The sequence below is a fragment of the Saccopteryx leptura genome, chromosome 3 (assembly GCF_036850995.1).
Source record: "Saccopteryx leptura isolate mSacLep1 chromosome 3, mSacLep1_pri_phased_curated, whole genome shotgun sequence".
Lineage (NCBI taxonomy): Eukaryota > Metazoa > Chordata > Mammalia > Chiroptera > Emballonuridae > Saccopteryx > Saccopteryx leptura.
The window spans coordinates 42,180,091-42,202,950 of NC_089505.1; the positions used below are offsets into that span (position 1 = coordinate 42,180,091).

A 22,860-nucleotide genomic window follows, 5' to 3' on the forward strand; every position below is an offset into this window, starting at 1 on the left:
TTCCAATTTTCCCAGCACCAATTATTGAAGAGGCTTTCTTTTCTCTATTGTGTGTTTTTGCACTCTTTGTCAAAAATTATTTGCTCATATACATGTGGTTTTATTCCTGGCTCTCAATTCTTTTCCACTGGTCTGTATATCTGCTTTTCTGCCATACCATGCTGTTTTGATTATTGTGGCTCTGAAGTATTATTTGAAGTCAGGTAATGTGATACTCCCAGCTTCGTTCTTTTTCCTTAGGATTGCTGTGGTTATTCACGGTTTTTTGTGGTTCCATACAATTCTGATAGTTTTTTGGTTCTATTTCTTTTAAGAAAAATGACATTAGTGTCCTAGCCAGATGGCTCAGTTGATTAGAGCATTGTCCTGAAGCACTGAGGTTGCTGGTTTGATCCCCAGTCAGGGCACATTCAAGAACAGATTGATGTTTCTGCCTCTCTATCTCTCTATCTCTCCATTCCTCTCTGGTTAAATAAACTTTAAAAATAAGTAAAATAAAAAAATTGTTTAAAAAATAATATATATGTAAGATATATTATATATATATATAAATTAATTAATGATGTTAGGATTTTAATGAGGATTTCATTAAATCTATATATGCTTTGGGTAATATGGCCATTTTAACTGTGTTGATTTTTCCAGTCCTCAAACATGGAATATCTTTTCATTTTATTGTATCTTTTTGCATCTCTTAATAGTACTTTGGAGTTTCAATGTATAGTTTCTTGCCTAGGTGTTTTATTTTTTTGTTATTGCAATTATAAAAGAAATTGTTTTCATTTCTGATTTGGAGCTTTCATTAATAGTATATAGGAAAACAGTAGATTTTTATATATTAATTTTATATCCTGTGACTTGACTGCTATTGTTTATTGTTTCTAATAGTTTTTTGGTGGAGTCTTTGGGTTTTCTATATACAGAATCATGTCATCTGCAAATAGTGACACTTCTACTTTTTCTTTCCTATTTTGGATGCCTTTTTTTTTCTTTCTCTTGCCTGACTTCTCTGGCTAAGGACTTTTAGAACTACAATGAATAAGAGTGGTCAGAGTGGGCATCTGTTTTGTTCCTGATTTTAGAGGAAGACCTTTCAGTTTTTAGCATTGCATATGATATTGGCTGAGGGTTTGTCATATATGGCCTTTATGATTTGAGGTACTTTCCTTTTATGCCTATTTTTTTTTAGTGTTTTAATCATAAATGGATGTTGTATCAAATGCTTTTTCTGCATCTTTTGATAAGATTATATGATTTTTGTCCTTTGTTGATGTGGTGCATTACATTGATCTATTTGTTTATGTTTGTACCATCCTTGTGCCCTTAGAATAAATCCCATCTGATGGTAATGTATTATTTTTTAAATGTATAGTTGTATTCAATTTGCTAGTATTTTGTTTAAGGTTCTTGCATCTGTATTCATCAGATATACTGGTCTGTAGTTTGTTTGTTTGTTTTTTTATGTTGTCCTTGCCAGGTATTGGTATCAGGGTTATGTTGGTATCATAAAATATATTAGGAAGTACTGCCTCTTCTTTGATATTTGAGAAAGAGAGGTATAAAATCTTCTTTGAATGTTTGGTAGGATTCACTAGTGAAGCCATTTGGTCCTGGACTTTAATTTTTTGGGAGGTTTTGATGGTTATTTCACTTTCCTCACTATTTATTGGTCTATTTAGGTTTTCTAATTCTTCATGATTCAGCCTAGGAAGATTATATAGCTCTAGGAAGTTATCCATTTCTCTAGGTTATTGAATTTGGTGGCATATAGTTTTTCATAGTATACTAGTATGATTCTTTGTGTATCTATGTGGTAATTTTCCTCTTTTATTTTGATATATGAGTCATTTTTCCTTTTTCCTTAGTCTAGCCAGGGGTTTATTGATTTTATGAATCTTTTTAAAGAATCAGCTCTTTGTTGTATTAATTTTTTGTAGTGTTTTGTCCTCTATTTCATTCACTTCTTCTCTAAGTTTTATTATGTCCTTTCTTCTGCTGATTTTGGATTCCTTCTGTTCTTCTCTTTCTAGTTATTTAAGATGTATTTTTAGGTTGTTTACTTAGGATTTCTCTTGTTTCTTGAGCTCAGCCTATAATTATATAAACTTCCCTCTTATTACTGCTTTTATTGTATCATAATTTTGATATGTCATTTTGTCATTTTTATTTGTCACTATATATCTTTTGAGCTCTCCTTTATTTCTTCTTTGACTCAGTCATTTTTCAGTAGTATGTTATTTAATTTCCACATTTCTAAGCGTTTCTTTACTTTCTTTTCACAGGTGATTTCTAATTTCAGAGCATTATGATTAGAGAATACACTTAGTATAATTTTATTCTTCTTGAATTTTTTGAGGCTAGTTTGGTGACCCAGTGTATTATCCTGGAGATTGTTTATGTGCCCTCAGAGTAATGTATAATGTGACGTTTTGGGTGAAATGTTCTGTAAATGTCAAATATGTTCATTTGCTCCAATGTGTAATTTTTATTCTGATATTTCTTGATTGCTTTTTGTTTGGATGATCTGTTTAGAGCTGTCAAGGGAGTAATAAGGTCTCCAACTATGATTATGTTTTGGTCTCTTTCTCCATTTAGTTCTGTTAGTAGTTGCATTATATATTTCAGTGCCCAATGACTCAGTGCATATATATTGAGAAGAGTTATGTCTTCTTGATGTAGTGTTTCCTTTATCATTAGAAATGTCCATCTTTGTTTTTTGTTACCTTTGTTATCTTGAAATCAGTTTTGCCAGATATAAGTATGGCTGCTTTTCTCTGGAAGTGACTTGCTTGGGTGATCATTTTCCATCCTTTTTCACTTTGAGTCTAATTTCATTTTTGCAGCATAAATGTGTCTTCTGAAGGCAGCATATGGTTGGCTTTTGTATTTTGATTCAATCTGATACTCTTTGCCTTTTTTATTATTGAATTCAGTCCTTTTACATTTAGGATAATTATTAACGAATGAGGATTTTATCTTTTGTTTTCTTACAAATGGTAGCTCTATGCCTCCATTTGTTCTTTTCCTTGTGTTTCTGTCCATTATTTTTTTTGAGGTATTCCATACTTCTTTCTTTTTTTTTTTCTTAAGCTATGTATCTCAGGGTTTTTTTGGTGGGTTTTTTTGTTTGTTTTTGTGGGTGGTTAACACCGGGTTATTAAAAAAGAAATTTTCATATATATAGCAGTCCTTTTTCTTAGGAAAGCTTCTGCCCTACACTCACCTTTGCTAATTCAGACTTTTAACCCCTCTCCTTTTATGTTTTGTTGCCACAAATTAGTCCTGTTTATGCTGGAAGTATTTTGGAGATATTAATTATAGTTTTGTGACTTTTTGTTCTTTATTTCAAGTAGAGTAACTCATTTCTGCAATAAAGGTTTTCTGGTGATAAATTCCCTCAGCTTCAGTATATTTGAAAATGTCTTTATTTCTCTGTTATAATTAAAAGAGAACTTTGCTGGATATATTATTCTTAGCTGGAAATCCTCTTTCAGTATTTTGAATATTTGGCTTTACTTTCTTCTGGCTTATATAGTTTCTGCTGAGAAGTCCAATGATAACCTAATGGGCTTTCCTTTATATATTACATTTTTCTTTTCCATAGCTGCTTTGAGGATTCTGTTTTTGTCTTTAATTTTTGATAGTTTTAATACAATGTGTCTTGGAGAAGGTCTCTTTGAATTGAAGGAACTAGGTGTTCTGTTTGCTTCATGGATTTGAAGATCTAACTCTTTCCATAGGTTTGGGTAGTTCTCATTAATTATTTGTTTGAATAAGCTCTCTGTTTTCTTTTTCCTCTCATCTTCTTCTGATATTGTTGTGTTTTCATTTATTGAGTTCTTTATCTCCAGAATTTCTATTCCTTTCTTTTTTAAAGGCTTTCTTTTTCCCCTCATCTTCTTATGATATATCTATTATTTTTCTATTGCTTTTCTGATGGAGTCAGATCTCATAGAGCTCTATCATTTTTTTTTCATTCTTACGCCTCTCTCTTATTCCCTCTGCATCATCTCTAGATTTATCTCTTTTATATCACTAAATCTTTCCTCCATCTGGTTGGTCAGCTCTAATTCTTATGCTTGCTACTTCATTCTTGTTTTTGTTTATTGAGTTCTTTATCTCCAGAATTTCTGTTCCTTTCTTTTTTAAAAATTCAGTCTTTTTAGTAAAAGTACTTATTTTGTTTGTTAATCTGTTTTCTGAGTGCATTAAATTGCCTAGTTGTGTTTTCTCACATCTCGTAGATTTTTTCAGAATGTCAATTTTGAATCCTGTTATTTGTATCTCATATTTCCATGTGTTTTAATTTGCTTTCTAGATCATTTTAACTTCTCTTTCTGAACTGCATTGCTCTCTTGGTTATTTGTGGTATTCAGTGGACTCTCTCTGTCTAGGCATTTGTATAAGTGACTCTTTTTAATTCTTAGATTACCTCCAAGAGATCTTTCTATTATTTTCCAGTAGGTAGCATTGAATCACAAGTGTTAGTTCTGTGAAATACTGGTTGACTCTGAATGCAATGTTGGCTGCTGTCAGTGTATCCATAATGCTTGAGGGGTAGGGTCAGGTGGGGGAGCCTGGTCATCTTCTTTGTTTTTTTTCCTGTAGAGGTGGCCTCAGGCCTCCCCTCATTCTCACTTGCACCCAAACCAGAGACCAGACACAGAGCACCCACTTTGCTCAGGGGAATCAGTAGTTTTGTATTGTCAGTTCTTGGGTATGCTGCTGATGTACTCTGCACTCTGACATTAAAAGCGAAGGGAGGCAAGTTCAGGAAGGAGGGTCTGTGGGGCTTTGCGTCTTTGTTTCTCTGCCTAGAGTGCTGCCTGTGGACAGACCGAGGGCAGACTTTGGGATAGCAGGTTGTGCCCCAGAGCTGTGTTCCCTACCCAGGTGCATGAACTTAGCCATTGTTCTAGTTTTTGTTTTGTTTTTACCAAGCGGGAGGGGTGGCAGATAGGGACAGAAGACAGAAAGGGAGAGAAATGAGAAGCATCAATTCTTCATTGTGACATCTTAGTTGTTTATTGATCGCTTTCTCTTTTTTTTTTTTTTTTTTTTTTGTTTTGTTTTGTTTTGGGTTTTTTTGTATTTTTCTGAAGCTGGAAATGGGGAGAGACAGTCAGACAGACTCCCGCATGCGCCCGACCGGGATCCACCCAGCATGCTCACCAGAAGCGACGCTCTGCCCACCAGGGGGCGATGCTCTGCCCCTCCGGGGCGTCGCTCTGCCGCGACCAGAGCCACTCTAGCGCCTGGGGCAAAGGCCAAGGAGCCATCCCCATTGCCCGGGCCATCTTTGCTCCAATGGAGCCTTGGCTGCGGGAGGGGAAGAGAGAGACAGAGAGGAAGGAGGGGGTGGGGGTGGAGAAGCAAATGGGCGCTTCTCCTTTGTGCCCTGGCCGGGAATCGAACCCGGGTCCCCCGCACGCCAGGCCGACGCTCTACCGCTGAGCCAACCGGCCAGGGCCTGATCGCTTTCTCATATGTGCCTTGACTATGGGACTCCAGAGGAGCCAGTGAACCCTTGCTCAAACTACTGACCTTGGGCTCAAACCAGCAACCATGGAATCATGTCTATGATTCCACGCTTAAGCCAGCAACCCTGGGTAAGCATGTACTCCAGGCGGATGAGACTGTCCTCAAGCCAGTGACCTTGGGGTTTTTAACCTGGGTGCTCAGTATCCCAAGCCGATGCTCTATCCGCTGTGCCACTAACTGGTCAGGCTAGTTGTTCACTCCTGTGAGAATGTCCACCTAATATCTGCTCCTCCTGGAAGAGGAAACCTAGACACAAGTGGACTTCTCCCCTCTCTGGATTGAATCCTATTGTGAGCTCTTGCCTGAAGGACTGCATCCTTATTCCATCCTTCTTTCCACTCCCACTTGTCCACCTTTAGTCGCATCAACGTGTGGATCTTTCAGGCATGCCTTTGTGCCAAGCTGCAGTTCCTTTGTTGAGTTATAGCTGTTAAAATTGTGAAATTTTAAGGGGAGCGACCAAGGAGACCTTTCATATCACCATTCCTCTGATGTCACTCTGCATTTGATATATTTTTATGGAATTCAGTATACATACTGTTACATAAGCATCTATGTTCACACAAATTTGTATAATAATTCTAAATATATTGATATTTTCAAATACACACATGCACATATATTAATTATTGACATATAGTAACATCTAATGTAGATTTGGGAAAGGGATAAAAGAGAACATAAGAAAATGAAAACAAAGAAATGAGAGGAAAGTGCAGGCAGTATTAACTAGAAGTTAAGGTAAGTGAAGGAAATAGATATCTGTTTAGCGCTTGCTGTGAGTTAAATAGTGTGCTGGGACACTTGATATGTATTATATCATTAAACCCTATAAATACTCTCTGAAGTAGGCATCATCATTACATTTAAAATTAGGAAATTGAAGTAAATAGAAAAGAAAACAAATTGTAAGACAATTTTGAAGAAAAGCATTTGTGAAGAAAATTTTAACTTTATAAATGAACCTGAAAATATGTGTGAAAAATAATGATCATGTCTATGAGTAAAAGAGGAAATCGGTATGCAGTAGTAATTGTGGATATTTGAATGGTCAGAGTGGCTGTGTCTCCAGTCTTCAGCATAGCAATCTCCAATATCTGCAGCTTTCCTTGGCACATTGTTCTCTTGGTTTATACTTTTTGTGGATAATCTAAAATTAACATTATGTTGTATGCATTATGCATACACTCAACTACCTGATTGCTCAGTGTACCTTTTAACTGTCCTCCCTTAGACTTCTAAATTATGCTGAGTGAGATCTCACATGTTATCTTTTTCAGATATAGCAACTGGGCAGATAAACCCTGAATGTGAATTTAAATTCTCTAAAGGCTCCTGTTTCTCTGGAAACTGGAGAAACAACATTTTTCTGAATTTTAGAGTACAGCTATTGGGCAGATAAAATAGATTATGCTCATTTTGTTAAAGATGGCACTGCCCACATGGAAACCTGTCTCCTAAATGATGATATTAGTTGTCCTTATTCTTGGAATGGGTACAATTATATTAATGTGTGTTGGGGGCGGGCTGTGGGCAGGCAGGATCCTGGTAGCCTGGGGCTTGGTTTTAGGACTAAGACTTTCCCACCCTTTTTGATGTGGGGTGGACTTTGTATCAGAGACTTCCTTATTTTGTATATTGGAGTAAAGGTTTTGATTTCTGCACTATAAAGTGGGCAGACCGGGAGCGTGCTCTCTCTAGGTTCCTGAAATTAGCATTAGAGAGGAGAGCAGGGAAAGGTCATGTGGAGGAGGCCAGGAGAAGCAGCCAAGATGGTGGAGTGCTGAGTGAGAAGCCAGTTTGTGCAGAGTTTGTGTAGGGAGAAGGAAGGAGATGGAGAACAGAGGTGAATAAGTCTGGTGAGCTAGAAACCTTTGATTCTAGGAAACTCGGATAAGTCAGTAGCTTTGTGAGCACTGAATGAGTGGGTTTTGGAGCCCAGTGTGTGTTTTTACTTGCCTGCCAGGTGCAAGCTAGGATTAAAGATGATGGCCCACCAGTTCTTGGCTCCATTGTTTCATTACCGACTGTCCGAATCTAATGCGAACCTGCAAGGGTCAGGCAGCTGTGACAGTGGGCATAGCAAATGGCTTTACACCAGCCAGAAACAAAGTGGCTTCCTATTGATTGATTATTTAGTATTTATTATTATAATATAGTAAGCTTGTTTTCTTCAACACGGTGGTATTGTATTTTTCCTACAACTTGAAATACTCTCATTCTTTATCAATTGTTTTTTGGCTGGTAGAACAATGGTTTGCTATTATAAAATTTTACTTTATTTACTTTAAATAAATAAAAACTGTTTTGATATAAGGGATGTTTCAAAGCAAATGCTGGATAGATATAGTCAACATTTTTTCATGTTTCTTGAAATGAGAAATTGATTGTCTTCTTTAAAATGACAGCTTGCTAAACCCTAAGGTAGCTGAAATTAGAATAACACAGTCATCCATCTGTTGTTAGCTCCCTCAGGATTTCAGTCCATTATAAAATCTGCAAATCTGGAAAAATCAAATTAGTTTAGCTGTTTATCCCCTTGAAGAAAGAAGAAAGAACAAACAGAGAAGGTTCTATACATTTACAGTTTGTAATCTGTACAGGTATCTTTCGAAATCTTAGCAGACATTAATATTTTGTTGGCTCAAATCCCTAGAACAAGTTGGGGATTTTCTACTATTCTAATGGCTTCTTTAAAATGCTAAACTAAGTAAGTAGTCCTTTCTGGGGAGCAAATATTTTCATTTTAAATGTAATTTCTTTTCTCTTTATGTTGTTAATAAAAAGACTGAAAAAAAATTAAAAATTGCATTGTTCTGTCTTTTGACTACTAAAATAATTTTAAACTTTATATATGCAGTTAAATACCTTTATGCATTCTGTGGGTATTTGGCAAATTTGCTCTTTTCTATCTTACATTTATGGAGCATGTTTGTGAATATGTTCTATAATTGCAAGTAGGTATTGTTGGGCAGATAAATATATTATGCTCACTTTGTTAAAGATGGAGCTGCCCAGGTGATGTTAATTTGTGTTGGGGGTGGGCTATGGGCAGGCAGGATCCTTGTAGCCTGGAGCTTGGTTTTAGGACTAAGCCTTTCCCACCCTTTTTGATGTGGGATGGTGCAATCCCATCATGTCTCTGATAAGTGACTTTGTATTAGAGACTTCCCTATTTTGTATATTAGATTAAGGGTTTTTGATTTCTACACTATAAAATGGGGGCAGAACAGGAGCTTGCTCTCTTCGTTCCTGAGATTAGCATTAGGGAGCAGAGAGCAGAGAAAGGCCACGTGGAGGAGGCCTGGAGAAGCAGCCAAGATAGCAGAGTGTTGAGTGAGAAGCCAGTTTGTGCAGAGTTTGTGCAGGGAGAAGGAAGGAGATGGGGAACACAGGCGAATAAGTCTGGTGAACTAGAAACCTTTGATTCTAGGAAACTCAGATAAGTCAGTAACTTTGTGAGCACTGAATGAGTGGGTTTTAGAGCCCAGTGTGTGTTTTTACTTGCCCCCTGGGTGCAAGCTAGGATTAAAGATGATGGCCCACCAGTTTTTGGCTCTGTCATTTCTTTACCGACTGTCCAAATCCAATGTGAATGTGCATGGGCCAGGCAGCTGTGATAGTGGCCGCGGTCACTGGCTTTACAGTATATAACATGAATGTCCCTCTCCTCAAGGAATACAGATAGGGTATACCCCTAAAATGATTCATTAAGTAAAATGCAGCATATAGTAAGATAGAAAATAAAGAAATGAAGGAAAACATATATATATATATTTTTTTTTTTAGAGAGGAGAGAGAGAGAGACAGAGGGAGAGAGGGGGGAGGAGCTGTAAGTATCAACTCCCATATGTGCCTTGACCAGGCAAGCCCAGGGTTTCAAACCAGCGACCTCAGCATTTCCAGGTCGATGCTTTATCCACTGCGCCACCAGAGGTCAGGCAAAAAGTGATATTTTTAGCTGACTACTTTGTTTCAAGCAGCCTGCTAAGACCTTGAAGTATGCTGTATGCACTGGGTTATTATCAAATGAGGGGTTTTGTTGTGAGTGCTGCAGGCCTTTAGTGGAAAGAGTGATAGTTGTTGACTAGTACCCTCATGAAAGATAAGAGGAGGAAGTGAAAATAGAGCAGGAAGAATGGCTCTGGTACTGCCTCCTGGGCTATTACAGATGAAAGAAATAGAAGAGGGGAAGACTCTTGCTGGCAGGAGTATTTGCATAATTAAAGACATGGAAAAAGAAATGCTTTCGACTAAATAACATGAACTGCCAGTTAGGAGATAGGCTCTTAACAGTAGGTTTGTCACCAGGTATTGAGTTTTATGTCAGTAAGAATTGAATAAAATGTATAAATACAGTCACATATTGAAAAAGAAGCAACAGAATTTGCAGACTGACTGTAGGGAAAAAGGGACCTAGGAGGAAGTATACTGACCAGTTGATTTCTTTGGGTGATTGAGAGTTCTGTCCCTTCAGAACTTCAGGGAGAGTCAGAAAATAGGCAGTCACTGCTTCTTCAACCACGGATTTGTCTGCTAGTGGAGAAATTCTTTACTCTTCCCAAAATTTATTTTTTCCACACCATTAGCCAAGTGCCAGGCAGAATAGATTTCATTTCTCCTACCACTACTCTGTGCCAGCTTTGCAAACCAAAAATAGAACAAAACTGCTTAACCAGAGTGAGTGATATCAGTCAGTATTAAGTAAATGTTTTGAACTCATTTAGTTCTGAGATTATTATATTTATAATTAAATGACTGGTAGCTGATTGAATGCTAATGCTGAAATTGAATTAGGCATTGTTAAGAAACTAGGATACAGGTGTCATTATTTGACATTTTTCAACAACTTATTTATTTTTTATTCATTTTAGAGAGGAGAGGGAGAGACAGAGAGAGAGAGAGAGAGAGAGAAGGGGGGAGGAGCTGGAAGCATCAACTTCCATATGTGCCGTGACCAGGCAAGCCCAGGGTTTTGAACCGGCGACCTCAGCATTTCCAGGTCGACGCTTTATCCACTGTGCCACCACAGGTCAGGCTCAACAACTTATTTTGTTAAACTTTTTATATTGACTGCAGCGATTAGGGAGTTAACCATTTGTTAGTTGATTTCAATATACAGAAAAGATACTTAAGTCCAAATCTATTTCCATCCCCACCTTCCATCTAGTTTGATATATAAAACAGTTTATTTTGTTGTTCAGTGGATGTTTGTTCACTCATTTATTTGTCATCTACTCATTCACTCAACATTAGTGTAAGGTATTTTTCCCCACTGAGGAGGAAGGAAGGGGCCGGAGCCATGAAGCTTTATTGAATACAGAGTGCTTCCTGCCTGACGAGGTTCCCTAGCCCTGGGGACAGAGGCTAGGGGAGTCTTAAGGGGTGACCCTCATGAGAGATATTTAAAAGGTCCCTAGGGTGGTCAAGCTAATATGATGTGGTGAAATCTCACTGGCTGATAGAGGTGTTGCTCTTTTTTAAAGGGCTCTTGGGAAGTTTCTTTTGGCGCACTTGGTTGTGGGTGGTCCTAGCCAAAGTTCCCGGGCCTGGGTTACCCACGTGACCATCCCCCATTATCCACCAACTTTACATACTGACCTTTTGTGTTAAATAGAAAAGGGGCGCCATTTATTCATCTGGCTACATCCTGCTGGTTGGGGCATCGTGGGGAGGGGGAGATTGGAAGGTAGTGGCTTTGAGGGCTGTCAGGAGGAACATCTGTTTGGCCATGACTGGAGGAACTTTGCGGATGTGGTCCTGTAAGGATTTAAAAAAAAGAGGAGTATTAGGAGGATTTGCAGGGTTTAGACTTTTGGTGAGCTGGAGATGGATGGAGTCCAGTGGTTCCGACTGCCAGAGGTCCTGTATGGAGGCAAGCTTGAGGCAAAACTGCATGTCAGGAGTGATGTAGAAAGGGGAAAGGAAGGGGTCCCATCCATTCCCATAACTGAGACCTGTGAGGGAATTAGAGGTCCAGAGTGTGATGGCAAAACAGAGAAGTAGCCCCCCGTGTCCACAAGAAATGAGATGGACTTACCCACTAGTTTTAGCATACCCTGCTGCAACTGGGTTCTCTGAGTCCAGGCCATGTCCTAGGAGTTTGAGCAGTGCTCCTCCCTGGCTGGCCTGGCTTTTCATTCAGATGGCTTGTCCTCCATGTAGAGATGCTGAGGAAAAGCCTGTTGCCCAAAGGGGCAATCGCTCCACCAGTGACCGGGCTGCTTGCAGTCAGGGCAGGGCTCAGTGGGCAGCCACGAGAAGGGGCCCTGCCGGGACCAGTGACCCTGCTTGCCACACTTAAAGCAAGCTGCTGGTGGGATTTCTCTTTGTGGCTTGGACTTGGGTCGGGCACCTCCTGTGTCTTGCCTCTGTTGCTCCACTGGCCTCATGGCTGCCACAAGAGTTTGGGTTTGGAGCATTACCTTCTGCTGCATGCGGGCCTGGCAAACAGCCTTGGCCTGTTTCTACTAGTTGGGACCATTAAAAACTTTAAATGCCATGTTCACAGGTTCTGGATAGGAGTTTAGGGGTTGAGAATAAGAGGAGGGGGGCTTGTAGGGAGCCCAGCACCCAGATCTGGCCAGAAACGCCAGAGCCAGTGGCAGGATAGGGCCAGAACTTCCAGCAAGAAAATTGGGGCTGGGCCTTGGGGTCCTGAAAACTGGTGTAAGAGCCAGTAGTAGGTGTAGAAAGGCCTGACGGAGGAGGGACTTAAGAACACAGTGGAGAAGGGAGGGCCCTGACCAGCAGGGGAGGAGAAAGAGAGAATGGTATTTGCAGGTGAATAAGAAACAAAATTTTGCGAAAGGAGGGGGGAGGGCTCTCAGAGAGAAGAGACCCAAGCAAAAGAGGTCTGCAGAGGGAACAGAGAGGGACAGCCCCGGGGGTCAGGCAGGAGGGGGAGAGAGTTGGGAGTCCGCGGAGAAGGAAAGATCAAGCCTGTTTGGTGAAACAGGTGGCACAGAGATTAAGGATGGGCACATAAATAACTAGAAGCCCTGAATGTAAGGGATCTCCAACCAGCTCCCAGCTTTTTTGGTGGTAATTTAATTGGTGAGGGTATTAAAACTGAAAGTTCCTTCAGGAGACTAATCCAGTGGGTCTGTGGCATGGCTACAGTGGAGAAGAACAGTTCTTCTTTTTTAGGGAGGAAAATTCCTGTGCCCTCACAGCTGCCCTCAGTCCTCGGAGTGGTCAGAGTTGAGTATCAGCGTACCAAAACTCAAGCTCTGGCCACGGACGGGTAAGGTAAAATGGATGTGCTCAGGACATCTCCATGGGCACACATGCACTCGGACGGAAAGAGGTCCCTGACGTAGCTACGGTTTTAGACAGGGAGTCTTGGAAAAAAACTGAGGGGAAGGTTGAAGGCAGGGGACTTACCGCATTGTGCCCCAAAGTGGGTGGAAGGTCGGAGATCCTGGTTCTTTCTCGGAGGGGAAGGGAAGAGGAGCGGTTCTTGCGGACTTCAACTCCTCCCGGGTTTCAGCACCAAAATGTAAGGTATTTTTCCCTGCCAAGAAAGGAGGAGGGGCCGGAGCCATGAAGTGTGGAATAATAAAAGGCTTTATTGAGTACAGAGTGCTTCCCACCTGACAAGGTTCCTTAACCCCAGGGATAGAGGCTAGGCAAGTCGCAAGAGGTGACCCACGTGAGAGATATTTAAAGGGTCCCTAGGGTGGTCGAGTTGATATGATGTGGTGAAATCTCACTGGCTGATGGAGGTGTCGCTCCTTTCCAAAGGGCTCTTAGGAAGTTTCTTTTGGCGCGCTTGGTTGTGGGCAGTCCTAGCCAAAGTTCCTGGGCCTGGGTTCCCCATGTGACCATCCCCCATTATTCACCGACCTTAAAATTAGTATTACTATAAGCACACTGGTATATATATATTTTTCTTTTTTGTTTTCGTGCTTAATAATCTGTTGATCAAATAAGTCTTTAAATATGATATATATCTTTGCTCACTTATAGTTTGTATTGGGGGGACAGGCTGTAAGCAGGCCGGGTTGTTATAGCCTAAGGCTTAGTTTTAAGACTAAGCTTTTCCCACCACCCTTGATTTATTGCATGATGTAGGGTGGTGCACTCTTATAAGGAATCCAGTTATGCCTCAGATAAGTGACTTTGTATCAGAGACTTCCCTATTTGTATATTGGAATAAAGGTTTTTGGTTTTGTACTATAAAGTGGGGCAGACCAAGAGCATGCTCTCTCTCGGTTTCTGAGATTAACATTAGAGAGGAGAGTAGAGAAAGGCCACGTGGAGGAGGCCAGGAGAAGCAGCCAAGATGGTGGAGTGCTGAGTGAGAAGCCAGTTTGTACAGAGGGAAGAGAATGGGGAACAGAGGTAAATAAGACTGGTGAGGTTAGGCCTGACCAGGCAGTGGCACAGTGGATAGAGCATCGGACTGGGATGCAGAGGACCCAGGTTCGAGACACTGAGGTCGCCAGCTTGAGCTCGGGCTCATCTGGTTTGAGCAAAGCTCACCAGCTTGAGCCCAAGGTCGCTGGCTGGAGCAAGGGGTTACTCGGTCTGCTGTAGCCACCCCCCGGTCAAGGCACATATGAGAAATCAATCAATGAACAACTAAGGAACCACAGTAAAGAATTGATGTTTTTCATCTCTTTCCATTCCTGTCTGTCTGTCCCTATCTGTCCCTCTCTGACTCTCTTTGTCCCTGCCACAAAAAAAAAAAAAAAAAAAAAAAGACTGGTGAGGTTAGAAACCTTTGATTCTAAGAAACTCGGATAAGTCAGTAGCTTTGTGAGCACTGAATGAGTGGGTTGTGGAGCCCAGTGTGTGTTTTTACTTGCCCGCCGGTTGCAAGCTAGGATTAAAGGTAATGGCCCACCAGTTCTTGGCTCTGTTGTTTCATTACTATCTGTCTGGATCCAGTGCGAACTGGCTGTAATGGTGACCATGGATACTGGCTTTACACAATCCAATTTTATATGTGTTGAAATTCTTTTATTCAATTTACTTTAAAACTGTTCAGCAATAGTTTATAAAAGTCAATCATTATATTACATTGTGATAGTTGATGGCAGGTAGGTCTGTACCATACCTATTGGAATATGTAAATTCATAATGTTTATTATATTGAAATTATATAAATTTTGCAAAATCAACCAAAGTTACCAACACTATAGCACTAAAGTTTTACATATTTAAACTTGGGAAACTAAAATATAATTAATTATAAAATATTATAGGTGAGGTACTGAAACAAAAAGAGCTTCCTGATGTTGGTCAAATAAGTTTGTAAATATGATATACATGTTTGCTCATTTATTGTTTCCATTGGGTGTGGGGTACAGGCTGTAAGCAGGCTGGGTCGTTATAGCCTAAGGCTTAGTTTTAAGACTAAGCCTTTCCCACCCTAAGTGACTTTGTATTAGAGATTTCCTTGTTTGTTTATTGGATTAAAGGTTTTGATTTATACACTATAATATGGGGCAGAGGAGCCCATGCTGGAGGAGAGTAGAGAAAGGCTATGTGGAGAAGAGGAGAACAGCCAAGATGGCAGAGTGCTGAAAAAGAAGCCAGTTTGTGCAGAGAGGAGATGGGGAATGAGGTGAATAAGACTGGTGAGGTAGAAACTTTGATTCCAGGAAATTTGGAAAAGTCAGTGGCTTTGGAGGCCCTGAATGGAAAGGGAAGTGTTTTCCCACTGTGTGTATTTCTTGCCTACTGGGTGCAAGCTAGGATTAAAACTAATGGCCCACAAGTTCTTGGCTCCATTGTTTCATTACCGTCTGTCAGAATCAAATACAAACCTGTATGGCCCAGGTGGTTGTGATGGTGGCCATGGCAACTGGCTTTACACCTGGTCATTACCTAAATGACTAAATTGATTGGGTTTTAGTGGACATTGGCAAAAACTGTGTTTAAATTATGGCTGACTAGCCTGACTAGGCAGTGGTGCAGTAGATAGAGCATTGGACTGGGACTCAGAGGATCCATGTTTGAAACTTTGAGGTTGTCAAAGTTTCAAACTTTGGCTCATCTGGCTTGAGCACAATCTCATCAGCTTGAGCGTGGGATCATAGACATGACCCCATGGTTGCTGGCTTAAGGCCAAAGATTGCTTAAAGCCCAAGGTCACTGGATTGAGCAAGGAGTAACTCATTCTGCTGTAGCCCCCTAGTCAAGGCACATATGAAAAGCAATCAATGAACAACTAAGGTGCCACAATGAAGAATTGATGCTTCTCATCTTTCTCCCTTCCTGTCTGTTGCTTTCTATGACTCTTTCTCTGTCTCTGTCAAATTATGGCTGAATAAAAAAATGGCATTGATAAGACTAAGAACTTGAAATTATGGTGAATATATGAATAATAATTAATAGTTTTAAAAATTTGCCATTATTTTTGTGAGAGTGAGAATAATTTGTAATATATACGTTTTTGGTACCAAGTGATGAAAAATCAAACCAAACTTTTATTTTTGTTTAAGCAGAAAATAAGGCAGAATCATTGGTTTATGCAAATAGGGTAGCATTGTCCTTAGCAATGTGTTTTTTTTCTCTTTTTTTTCCTCTCCTGTGTGTTGGATTTATTTCCCTCTACTTGAGACCTATGGTGCCTCATAGCCCTGTGATTGATAGGGGGGAAATTCCTACTTCACTAATTTGAAAAACCTGGAGAAGACAATGAATAATCTCTCTTGTTAATTTCTTGCTAGAAGTCAGAACTGGTATCATTCTCCACTAGGGATAGATGGTACATATGTTAGTACAGTAAGAGTAATAAATAGCAAGGGATTCTAAGCTAAATGCCGTATAGCTTGATTGTTGTCATTATAGGCAAAATGTAACAGTATTGCTAAGATTATATTCAGATCTAAATAAGTAAAACTCAGATGTATTTTATCTTGAAGTTAATTGGCATTTATTCCTATCTATCTAGCTAGCTAGCTATCATCTATTTATCTTTTTCTTTAAGAAAATTATCACTCTCAGTAGGTGACCAACCAGTCTGGTTTTCTTAGTCTTGTGAGGAATTCCTGGGCATGAGACTTTTAATGCTAATCTCATGAAACTCTTAGATAAACCAGAAGTAGGTTATCTTAACTCTAAGAGTGCTAAAAGATGAATTTTTGCTGGTCCAAAGAGTAGATGTTTGATAATAGTGATATGTAAGTTTGTTCTTCCCTATCTCCGTACATCTCAAGTATACCCATATTTTAAGGTTCATTTTAGATGTCTTCTTAATATCTCCCTCTTCTGAATTCACATAATATTTTATCTATATCATTCATATTCCTCTTAGCACTTTCAAAAATAAGAGCTATCTTTATACAAATTTTATCTTTGACACTACATGGAAAGTTCTTTTAGGACATGATGTATGATTTATCTTTTATCCCCCATAGCTTGTTATCATGGTGTACTATAGTTTATCAGAAAGGTTCATTTAAAGGAATGGATGTATCTATGAATTAAGTAGCTTATGTTGATAGTATGCAATACACCAATATGTAATGGGAGGGAAAGAAAAATCGTGATATGAGGTTAAGAAGACCTAGCTTTTGGTCCTCTCTACCACTAGATAATATGTGATTTTGGACAATTCTCTTAATATTGTGTGTTTGTGTGTATGTATACTGTTGTTTCTTTAGCCTAAAACTTAAAGTTTTACCTAGACCTTCAGTGCTATCTAGTGATGCTTTTAGTGTTCATTGTTAGCTTGATCATCCAGTGTTCTCAAGGACTAATCTAAACTTTCAACCTCCCCTGCAGTTCTCTGTACTGAAAAAATCTTTTCTTCACTTTTTAAAAAATATGTCTTTATACTTCTATTAATAGGCAAATCTTTCCAGGTGCTCTGCCCGCTTTTTTAAATTGAAGTTATTGGGTTGATATTGGTTAATAAAATTATATAGGCCCTGGTCGGTTGGCTCAGTGGTAGAGCGTCGGCCTGGCGTGCAGGAGTCCTGGGTTCGATTCCCAGCCAGGGCACACAGGAGAAGCGCCCATCTGCTTCTCCACCCCTCCCCCTCTCCTTCCTCTCTGTCTCTCTCTTCCCCTCTCTCAGCCAAAGCTCCATTGGAGCAAAGTTGGCCCGGGTGCTGAGGATGGCTCTATGGCCTCTGCCTCAGGCACTAGAATGGCTCTGGTTGCAACAGAGTGATGCTCCAGATGGGCAGAGCATCGCCCCCTGGTGGGCATGCCGGGTGGATCCCAGTCGGGTGCATGTGGTAGTCTGTCTGACTGCCTCCCCGTTTCCAACTTTAGAAAAATACAAAAAAAAATTATATAGGTTTCAGGGGTGTAATTCTAGAATACATCACCTGTATATTGTATTATGTGTTTCCCCTCCAAGTCAAGTCTTCTTCCATCACCATTTATCCCCTTTACCTTCTCCTACCTCTCTCCTTACTTTCCTTTCCCTCTGGTAATCACCATACTGTTCTGTTGTCTGTTGGTGATGTTTTTATTTTATTTTATTTTTTGTTTAATTCCTTCACCTTTTTCACCCAGTCCCCTGTCCTCCTCTGACAGCTGTGAGTCTGTTCTCTGTATCTATGAGTCTGTTTCTATTTTGTTCATTAATTTTGTGCTGCAAACCAACACAACTCATAAATGTCCAGGTCCTGAGTGACAACAGTGTGAATGAAGAAATAAACTTAGAAAAAGGATGGGATCGGGAGGTCTGTGCTAGTTGATAGCAAGCCAGAGCAAAAGCAAAGCTCCTGGTCTGCTTTATTATATAGTGCAGAACAATATGCAAATAAAGAAGTATCTGATACAAAGTCACACATATGAGGCATAAACGGGAATCCTCATAAGAGTGCACCACCCCCCACAATGCAATAGTCAAGGGTATGGGGAAGATCTTAGTTGTAAAAGGGTTTGGGAAGATCTTAGTCTTAAAAGGTTATGGGGAAGAACTTAGCCTTAAACTAAGCCCTAGGCTATAAGGACTTAGTGAATTTACAGCCTGTCTTCCACAATGTTGTTCATCAGATTCTACATATAAGTAAAATCATATGGTACTTGTCTTTATCTGACTAGCTCATTTCACTTAGCTGTCATCAATAAAGCAACAAACAAGTGTTGTCAAGGAAGTGGAGAAAAGGGAACCCCTTCTTCACTTTTGGTAGTCGATCACAATTCCTACTTCACAGAGAACTTCCTGCAGGAAGAAACCGGTTCACTCCACTCTCATACATTGTTGTACATCATAAGTAGGATACTGACTCTTCCTTCCTGGCACTCATGTTGAAATCTTTAAGAAATAAACAGCCATATGTGTGTGTGTAATTCAAAATCTTATATATGCATTACAATATTCTAGACCGTTTGGGGGTTATTAGGTTTTGTGTTCTAAGAGCCAAGTAAAAATGGATTGCTTTAAAACTATGATTAGTTGTTTTAATATGCTTTAAAAAATGCTTTTTATAGGAGAAAATTTATTTGTTAAGTTTCTTGTTAATTCCTTTGAAAATATAACTGACAACTCTTAAAAGAACAAATTCATTAGTGTTTTCAGAATTCACATTAAAATATGGAAAAATATTACTTTCATCAATTTTTAATTAAAATGTGATTATTATGCAGATTTTATACATTTTTATAACCCAATTTTCAATTGTTTTTAGCTTCTGATGCAAATGTGAAGAATGAAAGTCTTTCATTGGTGCAGCAGCTTGGCGTTAAAATGACTGTCAGGTATATTGCAGGGAAATATCTCTCTTGTGTATTTCCTGATATAAGCTTAATAGTATTTAATTTAACAATCAACCCCTTTGTATATTTTAAATGCGAAATTTATCAATCAGAAAATAAACTTTTTTTTAGGATATTGGCACATGATTAAATGACCTGTGAAGGTAAATCAGTTATAATTCATTATTATTTCAGAGTTTAATTTTAGAATATTTAATTCTCTATGACTATGAGGTTTTTTCCAAAAATAATGTAAAAATCATCACATTGCTAGTACAATCATACCATTTTCTAAAATATGTTTAGTTTAAATTATCAAGCTATGGTGATGAATACAAAAATACCTTAAGGATAGATGCTGAAGTTGAAATGAATAAACCAATTATAGTAGTTTGAATTGTTAGTACTACAATTGTAATTTTCAAAAGAAATGGACTGGAAGTTAAGGACTGAGACCTTGACCAGCAGCCCCCTCATTCTTGCATATTAAACGTGGATCCTGATAGTCTCATTCTGAAGGATCAGAATCACAATCAAGTTGTAGAAAGATACACGTGAAAGATGTTAAAAAGACTGTTTTTATAAATTCAAATCATATTAATGAAAATGAAAAGTATGGTACAAATTCTAGCTCACCAATTTCATTACATAGGGTGTATAGCCCATTGATTATGTTTTGCAACCTGCTTTTTATTTTAAATGCCCTATTTCTGTTCTGAAATGGAACCCATGGATAATATAAGCAGGCTAGTCACATATACTGTTCACAAAAATTAGGGGATATTTCAAAATGCACTTTTAAAATCAGTGAACATGCAGATACTCCAGTACTTTTAGCCTCTTATATAGCGCATTTTCACCAATGAAATAAAATTGGTTTTGCATCTTATTTGCATAACCTAACAACTTTCTTTGAGTTGTCATTTGCTTTTCTGATGTTCTTGTTTAATTAAAAAAAATCAAATGCATTTTTAAACACTTCATATTCATTTTGAAATATCCCCCCTGTCTGACTTATGGTGATGCAGTAGATAAAGCATTGACCTGGAATACTGAATTCACCAGTTCGAAACCCCAGGCTTGCCTGGTCAAGGCACATATGGGAGTTGATGCTTCCAGCTCTTCCCCCTGTTCGTTGTCTCTCTCTCTCTCTCTCTCTCTCTCTCTCTCTCTCTCTCTCCCTCCCTCCTTTCTCTCCTCTCTCTAATAAATATGAATAAATAAAATCTTTTAAAAAAAGAAATATCTTCTAATTTTTGTGAGCAGTATATTTTTAAGTTCAATGCAATGTCTAATTGCTAAGAAATAAATAGAAAATTGTTATATACTGAAATGTTTGTATATAACTACAGTGTAAGACATAGCTGACACTTACATGAAATCATCATGACTCTGGCAGCTACAAATAAAGACTGATTTTATCTTGGAACTTCAAATACTGCAAGAGAGTTGTCCCTGACAGAGTGACTTAGTGAGGCTTCAAATAAAACAAACTATTTTTCCTTGACTCATATGTGGATCCATTCAGTGTATATAAAAAATATAGGAAAAACATTTTATGATTCTATATAAAATAATTTCATATGATTATAAGTAGCTTTCTAATCCATGCAAATGACAGGCAGGGCATTTTCAAGTCATTAACACTCTGTCCCATGTCTAACTTCCTGCTCCTCACTGACTACCAATAGTGCCCCAGTCACTGTGACAATAAAAAAGCCCCCTTACGTTTCTAAAGTGGCCCCTGGGGGAAATGTCACTCCTATTTAGAATCATTGGAACAGATGAACCTCTGAAATTGCTACTTAGATTTAACGTTCTAATTTGTCAATAGTCCATGTTTTCAATTAAGTTCAGGGAAAACATGCTTGTATTCTACTTCTAGCTTAATGGTATTTACATTTGTTCTCTCATTATTGCTTTATTTTCATTTAAAGTTACTACTGTAAGATGAATACTGCTAATCCAAATATATCATAATCATCAGTAACAGATATTGAGTGTTAATATTACTTAAGTACTCTGTAAAGCATAGTTATGCCAAAAGTAGAAATTTGAAAACTTAAAACTTTGAGATTTCAAGAGGACTGCACTTTGATAGATTTCTAAAACTGAATTTACAATATAAGGCTTGACTTTTATCATTTTGTGTGTTTTTCAAAGTAGGTATGGCAAGTTCCTGAAACTGTTAAAAGATGGTGCAGAAAATGATCTTGCCTGGGTTTTAAAGCACTGTGAGAGGTTTCTGAAACAGCAGCAAGCTCATGTCAAGTCTTCTCTTCATATCCTTTTTGAGTAGAGGCACAGTTCAACTTTCTTTGTATATTTTTCATAATTTTTTGATGCGGTGCCTTATCGCTTTTATAGTAAAATACTACTTTAACCTCTATTAGTGATTTATTTGTAATATTATAACTTCATAATATTTTATTTTGTATTTTAAATGTGCATTTTATTAAATTGAGTAGTGATTATTAAATTTAACTATATTGATTGAATCTACAACTGAATAGTTATTAGAATATATTTTCAGATATATATGAAAGCTTAAAATAGACTTAATTAATCTAGAAAAAGAATATTCTAGATTTAATAACTTTAGAATAAAAAATACATTTATTATTAAATTTGAATTGGTTATATTTCAGAAATAGGATTTTTTTTTTAGAAACAGGATTTGATTTGAAGAGAAAAGCATAAACAAACTATTTGCATTACTGAAACTACAATGTGTAGATTTTTAAAATAATTGTGCTAGTAATTTACTAGATATCTTGAACTAGAGAAAGGATAGGCCTGTTTTGTTCGTGATTTGAATAAGTGTGTTTCTGCAAAGCAGATAATTTTTACTTTAGTTGCTAGTGCTAGACATGTAAGCAAAAAGTACATATAATAGTTACTGTGTGAGTTTTTATTAATAAAATTTAATTTTATATCAATATTTTATGAATTGGTTAAAGACAAAATGAGGACAAAGTATCATTAATATATCTTTCCTCATAGAGATCCTGGAAATGAATATTTATAGAGTTGTTAGATAAAATAATATAACAGTTCCTTAACTGGGCTTCTCAGTCTGCCTGCAGGGGCATTATGCTGGCCACGACTGGTTTGTGTCTTCTTTGTTCATGATAATGTTGGGGGACAAAGAGAAAACATTCCATTTTCTTCAACAGTTCTCCAGGCTTCTAACCTCTGCTTTCATTTGGTTGCCAAGACTACATATTTCTGTAAGACTTTTCAGTCTGTTTTTAAAAGAGTATTTTAAATTTTAAGGCAAATCCTATTTAAAGTCATTGGGATCTTATTATTTTATTTGTAGAGGACTCTTAGTTTATATTCATTTTCTACATGAATACTTTTGACTGATTCTCCTTGAAGATACAGATTTGACATTTTCTCAAATACTTGGTGTCTTAGCTAACGGTATCTGAATGAAAGAACAATGGTAATAGATATATTATTACATTTAAACTTGTCATTTAGTAAATTATAAAATTCTGTATTTGAAAAGAAAACTGGAATGAATATTTTTTGATGCTTTCTTAGAAAGGATTTCTTGGTGAAATTACAGTATTAAATGGAAACTGTAACCATATTCTATAGAGAAAAAACATGCATTTTTATACATTTTTGAGATTTCTGTTGAGT

The 22,860-nt window shown here is 38.0% G+C and overlaps 1 protein-coding gene across 4 annotated transcripts in view; it reads left to right on the top strand.

Annotated features, from left to right (window-relative positions):
- Window positions 1–22,860, top strand: part of TBC1D32 (TBC1 domain family member 32) — a 233,294-nt gene that overhangs the window by 162,399 nt on the left and 48,035 nt on the right. For all 4 annotated transcript variants that reach the window (XM_066373353.1, XM_066373356.1, XM_066373355.1 and 1 more), the window contains 3 exons: window positions 19,143–19,212; window positions 21,376–21,491; window positions 22,285–22,439. In XM_066373353.1, the coding sequence (XP_066229450.1) occupies window positions 19,143–19,212; window positions 21,376–21,491; window positions 22,285–22,439 (341 nt within the window). The remainder of the gene's footprint in view (window positions 1–19,142; window positions 19,213–21,375; window positions 21,492–22,284; window positions 22,440–22,860) is intronic.